At 43.7% G+C, this 7,526-nt stretch overlaps 1 protein-coding gene across 2 annotated transcripts; it reads right to left on the reverse strand.

Moving 5' to 3' along the window:
* Nucleotides 1-5,034: 5,034 nt before the first annotated feature.
* Nucleotides 5,035-6,980, reverse strand: her9 (hairy-related 9). Of its 2 annotated transcripts, none has more exons than XM_020619090.1 (4): nucleotides 6,607-6,980; nucleotides 6,359-6,454; nucleotides 6,158-6,245; nucleotides 5,035-6,035 (listed from the first exon to the last, which is right to left on the reverse strand). In XM_020619090.1, exons 1-4 carry the CDS (start codon nucleotides 6,712-6,714, stop codon nucleotides 5,467-5,469), a joined length of 861 nt encoding a protein of 286 aa, XP_020474746.1. In that variant the 5' UTR covers nucleotides 6,715-6,980; the 3' UTR covers nucleotides 5,035-5,466. The 2 variants fall into 2 exon arrangements, with proteins under 2 accessions (XP_020474746.1, XP_020474739.1); XM_020619083.1 differs by having other exon boundaries at nucleotides 5,035-6,038.
* Nucleotides 6,981-7,526: the final 546 nt, after the last annotated feature.

A 7,526-nucleotide genomic window follows, 5' to 3' on the forward strand; every position in this document is an offset into this window, starting at 1 on the left:
CAAAGGCTCCTTCTCACATTATTACCCAACCGCACAATGCAAATGTTTACACTTAAATACACTGTTTTCCCTCACCACACACACAAAATGATGCAGAGGAAGTGGATGTAACACACACACGCACGCACACACACATACACACAACAGACCAAGAAGGCCTCATCTTGAAAAGACATGAGTCAGATCACTGTCCATGATGATCTCAGGTGTCAAACTGGGGACAAGTCTGGGCATGTGGTGAGTCACATGTGCCTCATCCTGGAGTGTGTCCTGGGAGGATTTATACACTTTGTGGTGATATAGAGTGAAATGATATGGTAAAATGATATTTGCTGATTAAAATAGCTAATAATACATTATGTATCTTGTAAAATCTTGTCATTTCAGATGCTTTTACTTGCGTCACCACTGGACCAATTACCAACAGATTACTTCTACAAGACTTAAAAGGGCTCATTGTATTTTGTTCTACACTAAGTAATTTGTTTTATCCATAATAAGCTGAATATTTATATATTACATATTTGTCATATGCTGTATGTCCTACTTTAAAATGTTAATATATATACTATATGTTTAAAACACAGTACTTTCCCAATCACCTTTAACAATAATAACTATTTCTTTATCTTTTTTCTTTAATACACTAAGCTGTGTTAAATCAAGTCAGTTACTGTATTTTATAGACATTTTAGAACCATGTTTTCTTATAGCTATTTGTGGGGAAATTGTTTGTATTCTCTCCTAATTCAAGCTGTGCCATTATATCTCTAAACTTTTTCATTTTCACATCTGCAACATTAGGAAACAATTAATTAATTACACACTGGGGCTGTCATGATATCAGATTTTCACTATAGGATTATTGAGGCCAAAAAAAAAAAAGGCAATAATGATATTATCACGATACCTACAGAAAATTCGAAAAAACAAAATAATGCTATTAGTCAAATTCATTTTTAAGTTTGTTGTGTATACTGGCTCTTTTTGGACAAACAAATTACACTCAAAATCTCAGTGTAGGGAGAATTCATTTTTAAGTTTATTGTGTATACTGGCTCTTTTTGGAGAAACAAATTACACTCAAAATCTCAGTGTAGGGAGGTTGAGAAAGAGTTTGTAACTATAACCGTACAAAGCACTGAAAATTACTGGCTCTGGATTGTTTACGATGTTATCACATGTGTATTATTAACACAATAATAATATTTTATTTTAAAATATCATGGTTATGGTCGCTACTGGCATATCGCAACACCCCTACTGCACACCTCTGAGACTTAAGCTGCTGAACTTGGAACCAGTGCTAAAATAAAGCAACAGCTGCCAAAGCTACATGGGAAAGACGGGGATGACCCCTCAATAAATAAATGCATAAATAAAATGTGTCAAGATTTAAATGCAGGACTCCTTCTAGGCCACCGACAGCAGCAGTGTACAGGATGACCTCTAGCCCTGTCAGCAGGATCCGTTACTTTCCCTTGAAGAATCTGCACCAGTTGCTAAAAGCCACAAGCCTCGTGCCTTGAAACTGGAGAAGCTGCTGAAAAGCCAAACCTGGCCTCAGAAATGCATTCTGTAGACAAGCAGTGAAGATCAACAGAGCCCATACAGCACCCGGACCCTGTGATATTTGATCAGGTTTGACGCATCCCGTTGCATCTGCCCAGCCTGCCTCACCTCCTCTATCTACACCCACCCGACACCTCAGTCCCAGGGATAAGTGGTCCTCTGCTATAAATACCGATATGGAAGCTTGAAGAGAGCCAGAAAAGACAGCAGTGAGAGGAGGAAGGTGAGTAAAGCATGAAAAGAGGAAGAGGTTTTCAAGGAGTCAAATGTGGTGACATTGAAAGTAAGTCTGTCTGCTTAATCTGCAGTTTTGCTGTTTTGTATCATGTCCCTCAAATCCCTTCAAACCAAACACCTGTGGATATGTCACTGTTGGATGGATCACACACTTGAGGGAACCATTTTGTACTTTTCTGACTTTCATCACCTTCTTTATATCATGTCATCACCCCTCTGAGCCTTTCTGTGCGTCTCCTCATCTCTCCTCTCATCTCTCCCTATCACCCTCACTCATTCTCAACAAAACAGGTGCATAAGGCTTGTCCAGTACAGACTGGCACATACACCACATGCTTCATGCCAGTGTCTGCTCCAGACCCACCCTTCCCCTCACCAGAACCTGTGACTAAAGGATGAAGAACATTTACAGTATTTCAGGTGTGTTCAAGCACCGAGGAGGAACTAACCAGGAAATTCACCTTACTGGTTGCAGTGAAAACATTAAGGATTCTATAAGGATCATCCAGAAAACATTTTCTTGTCAATCTGCACCTTTTATTCCCATGTTTCTATTTTTAATCAACTGAAATACTTTTAAGCTGTTACATATAAGAACTGGGTCAAATGAACCTGACAAGTGAAAATGACAACAAATGTTGGCTAACTCCTGCAAGACGAATTCAAGTCTGGCAGGGGAAAAGAGACACAGGCATATGTGTATTTATGTGTTCACATTCATTAACTGATTTCCCCACTTGTATGAGTGAGATAATAAGTCCTTGGAGTGCTGCAGTCATGCCTGAAAGATGCAACACTCACTGTAACTGGCTTTTAAAAAAATGCATAGAAGAACTAGGTGGTGTTTGAACTAGGCCTAATGCAGCAACAGCAGCTGTGAATTGGGAGGGAGAAGTGATGTTATAAGTTTTGGCGGCATCTCTGTGCGCGCGTTTCTCCATTCAGTCCCCAATTAGAATGATAATCTGTGGCTCCTCCAACGACCCCTAACCTCTTCAATAGCGACTTCTCCCAAGGGACGCGATGGCGCAGGTCCCTGAGGGACATTCAGTCCTCCATAGGAATCCTTTTCATCACCAAAAGAGGATTCCCGCCTGGTTCGTTTGCATACTGCTGATAATCCAAATTTCTGTCCTATATTGTTGGAGCTGCACCTCATCCACTAGAGCTGAGGGTTTCACTTGCCCACATCTGAATACCCACTGCTTTCATCTACAGATGTGCAAAGTGTCAGATGTCATGCTATGCATCTACACCATTGTGGTCTAGTAGCCTTTGTTATTACGTTTCTCTTAGATTTTACTTGCTACAGCTGTTTCTTTAAATGTCTTCTTTTATTTCTTTTCTATCTAACATAATGCTTGCTTATTTGATTTCTTCAGTGCAGAACAGAATGAAGATTTCTTCATATTTCTTAACACAGGCAGACCGCAGTGCAGAGGCAGCAAAACTGATTTGCTAACATGTTGCCATATAAAACTACAATGGACTCGGTCAACTCCTCTTGGGAGTGTATAGTGCTCGATCCGAGTCCCTCACGCGTGTGTTTGTTCGCCTCCTCACCTCCGCAGAGCGGCTGCACGACCCGTCCTGCCAGCGGGGATTTACTGACTGGCGCTGTGCCCGGCCGCAGGCAGACTAGTTCGCTCGGTTCTCACGACCTCAGCTCCACAAATGCAGCTCTGAACCATTAACTCAGACACGAAAGCAGTAGGAACAACCGCAGAACCCACACACACTGCCAACTGGTGTTTCAGTATGCCTCCTCGCAGAAGGAAGTTTGCATAAATGTCACCGACAGTGGGGTTTTCAGTATGTATTTACCGAACGGTGTCATCTGCGGGGCACTGCCACCCGGCAGGGTTAAAGTGAGAACGCAACTACACGAATTACCAAGACAGGCCAACTGCTAAAGAAAGATGAATATCAGCAGTTGCACAATTTATCGATGCAAAACTCACCTATGACAAACAACATAATTTACAGTAAAAACGTGTGCCTGGGGCTTTACTTGTTGTCTTTGTTGTTCAAACGGTGCATGTACCTTGACATATTTAAATGTATTTCCAATGTGCTCCCACTCACACATCTTGCTTAAATACAGACACTGTAGGCTACCAGCCATATTTTTTACGTTTTAATGAAGACCCGATTCTGTAACCTAAATATTCTCAACTGAAAGAAACCACAAAGACAGAAAGCACTTTTCTTATTTGTGGTCTGTGCCTGCACCTACGGCACGCATTAGAGGTTGAGGCTGTTTGACCGGCGGGCACCAGGCTGTAACCTAAGCCCAAGCAAAGGGGCCCACTGATGGCAAGTGGCTGACACACGGCTAGCGCCACGCCGCCTTACGCAGAAACGCTGCCCTCTGTTCCATAGGAACATAAGTTTACAACCAGGGACAAATGGAGGCAAGGGGAAGGTAAAGAAGGGGCAGCCTTTATTATACAAAAATGTGTGTGGAGCTGTGAGAAAAAAACAGCTGACCAAATGTAGGCCACATATTGTGTATAAGTATCAGGTCAGTTCAGATGAGTGAGTTAGTGAGTCTGTGTGCCAGGAGCAACATGTGGTTTTGGAGAATAAGTTATAATCAAGTTTCAGAGCCTGCAGTAGATTTATTTATGTACCCAGATAGATTTCCCCGCATCAAACCAGTTTAATGAAACTCCCTCGTTTTCTCCTTTATTGAGGTGTAGGCCCACTGTGGAATTGAACAATTGATACACAAAAGGAAGCGGGGATCCTTCCATATTCCCCTTTCACTGAGGCAATCTGTTAGTGACATTAACCCCTGAGCGCATTTCCCAGGCTCATGAATAGGGTCTAGGACTTCTTAAAGCTCCCGCTGCATGCGAGATGAGAGCCCTTTCAAACTTTTAATTACCTTTATAGCAATATAAAAATACAGCCCCATTGTTCCTCCTGTGAGCCAGATGCAGAGCTCTCGCCAAACTGATGACAAAGGTGACCGCTCTAAACTTAGCAGTTTAACTGATATTGGAGTTCATATGGGATAGTAATCGATTTGTTTTGGAATCGCACTGAGTGTGTTATATTCCCAACATAACATCAGTTTATCACTGTGACTTTTACGCATGAAATGTAACTTTTACGCACGGCCTAAACACTATACAAGAACCCACTCTATTGCTCAGTAAAGTATAACATTGTAATATGGATAGTAAAACAGCCTGCAGACAGGAAATGTGTTTGTGAAAAGTAGTTTATTAAAACAATGGGTCATCACCCAAATTAAGTTTTTGTTTTCAACACAAAACAACAAAGAATATAAAACACAGCTTTGGTATAACAATCCAATACAACTCTGTACAAAACTAAAACCTTTTCATAAAAAGTACTTCATACCAAAAACAATCCTATAAATCTTCTGCATGTACAGTATGTTTATCACTGACATCCAAATGTTGGAGCCAGACAATAAATTATTTAGAAAGCTATGCGCCACTTTTTACGCAACCCCTGTTCCATAAAACGAAACAAAGCGAACTACTGGGATTATTAAGGGGTTGGAGTTGTTGCACTGTAGTGGAAACGTCACAAGTTCAATCCCCGCAGCAGCTGCAGTCAGTTAAATGTCTAAACTGGAAAAGTAATGGAAACTGGCTTCACTTGAGTCTCTTGTCCCCTAAACTACCAGGGCCTCCAGACAGGCTCGTTGCTCTCCCAGCCAGTGCTGACTATCGCCTGGGACCATCCAGAGAAGGATGTCATGCCATGGACTGGTGATGCTGCAGTCGGTGCTGAGCTGCTGTGCACCGGACTGGTGTTAACTGCAACAGGCACTCCTGCGTTTGCGTAAAGAGGGATGACAGGGGCCGTGGAGGAGGCAAAGGCCGGGTTAGGGATCAAAAAGGCGAACTGTCCATCGGTTGCAGGCACCAGCTGGAACCCACCAAACACCTTAGGGGAGACGGCCTCAGCAGGACTAAGTTTAGAGCCCATGGCGGTACCGCTGATGGGCAGACTGGGTGGGAGCTGCACATGGAGAGGCTGGGACAGGTGCGTCTGCTGGGACGGGGCCTGCTGCGAGTAGTTCATGGACATCATCTGGCTCATGCAGCTGGACAGGTGGTTGAGGAGCCTCGACCTCACTTCCGTGTTGACTCCCTCTGAGGTGGACAGGAAACGGGTAACCTCGTTCATGCACTCGTTGAATCCGGCTCTGTATTTGCTCAGGACGGTGGCATCTGCTGAGAGCGCTGCTGGGGGCGGGGGGTGGAGGAGAATGACGAGATTAGTGCGCATTGGGACTCGTTCAGCAGCTTCACAGAGACACCATAATGTTTTTGGCACGCGTAACTACATGGTAAAATAAACTTACCGCTCATCTGTACGCGCTGCAGGTTTCTCAGGTGCTTCACTGTCATTTCCAGGATGTCTGCTTTTTCCAACTTGGAGTGTCTGGAGCTCTGTGGGAGATGATATGAAAAGTTAAATGTGTACTCAAGGCAGATTTACAACGACATAATAATCAGCGAAGGATAAAATCCTGGAAATGACATAAACATTCGTCTCCACTTACATCTTTTTTAAGTGCGTCCAGAATGAGCGTCTTGAGCTGCCCGAGGCTTTCGTTGATTCTCGCTCTCCGGCGTTTTTCCATGATGGGTTTAGATGACTGCAAAGAATCAGCATTTCTACATAAATATCTTGCTCATCTATCAGAAATGTCACCTTTCAAACTGAATATAACAAACAGAATTACACACTGAGCAATTTCAAACCTTACTCACTTAAGAAGACACAATGTGTGAAAATTAAAACCCTTACTTTTCTGTGCTCGCTGGCGTTTTTCGGTTTGTCCGGTGTGTGTGATCCGCTTGCAGGGGCACCGGCAATAGGGGATGCCGTCTGCTTTTCCATAGTGTCAGCTGGCATTATTGTTCAAACCAGGGAAACGCGAAAAGAAGTAAATCCTGTTTGGAGTCGCGGGAAAAGTAACGTTGAAAAAAATGTCTGGAGATGCTTCAAAAGATATGAGCCGCCTGACAGTCGGGTCCCACCGAGCAGTTTGCGTTATGTCGCCTGCTATCGCTGAGCTGTCATGCGAGTAGTGGAACGTGCGTTGGGACGTACGAGCTGTCTTACCGCTTCTGCCGCTGACACACGCCGTGGCGCTACTTATAGACCGTTCGCGTGCTCCCAGTTCGTGTGAAACCCTCTCTGCATTCTTTCCCACACTCGCCTCAGCCAATAGCAGAGAGGACTCACCCATTGGGCGCGGGGCAGACCGCTGATTGGACAACACCCCCGCGGGCCGTCGGTCACGCGCTGCTCAATCAGCCCTGTAGGGACAAACAACAAAGCGGAGCGAGCAGCAGCGCCGGGGCCGGTCTGTGAAGTGATGAGGGGGTGGTTTGAGGTGGGACGGGGGTATATGATGGATGTTTGCTTCCAACCTTGCTCAAAAATGTAACATCGTGTGTGTACGTGAAGAATGTAGAGTCTTTTCTGACAAACGTCTAACACACTGACAATGTTTGGTATTTATTTGAAGACCTTTAGGAATCTGTGTGTTTATTTATTTAAATAAATGATAACTTTGGGGTTTCATGGCTGCAAATGCAGTCATGCTTCTGATAAAAGAATAGTCTCATGCTGATTTTACTGGTAACTGTGTAACATGTCTACGGTGCCTTAAGTGCCAATACCCAGAATAAACACAGAATGTTTATTTTTTCTCCAAGAAC

Source organism: Monopterus albus, unplaced genomic scaffold (assembly GCF_001952655.1).
Source record: "Monopterus albus unplaced genomic scaffold, M_albus_1.0 scaffold6.1, whole genome shotgun sequence".
Lineage (NCBI taxonomy): Eukaryota > Metazoa > Chordata > Actinopteri > Synbranchiformes > Synbranchidae > Monopterus > Monopterus albus.

Excerpts from the sequence above, each read along its gene's own strand:
- her9 (XM_020619083.1), bottom strand. The coding sequence starts at position 6,714 with ATGCCAGCTGACACTATGGAAAAGCAGACGGCATCCCCTATTGCCGGT. Across the intron at positions 6,455-6,606 it reads ACGCCAGCGAGCACAGAAAA|TCATCTAAACCCATCATGGA; the intron begins GTAAGGGTTTTA and ends GATTCTTTGCAG. Across the intron at positions 6,246-6,358 it reads TGGACGCACTTAAAAAAGAT|AGCTCCAGACACTCCAAGTT; the intron begins GTAAGTGGAGAC and ends CATCTCCCACAG.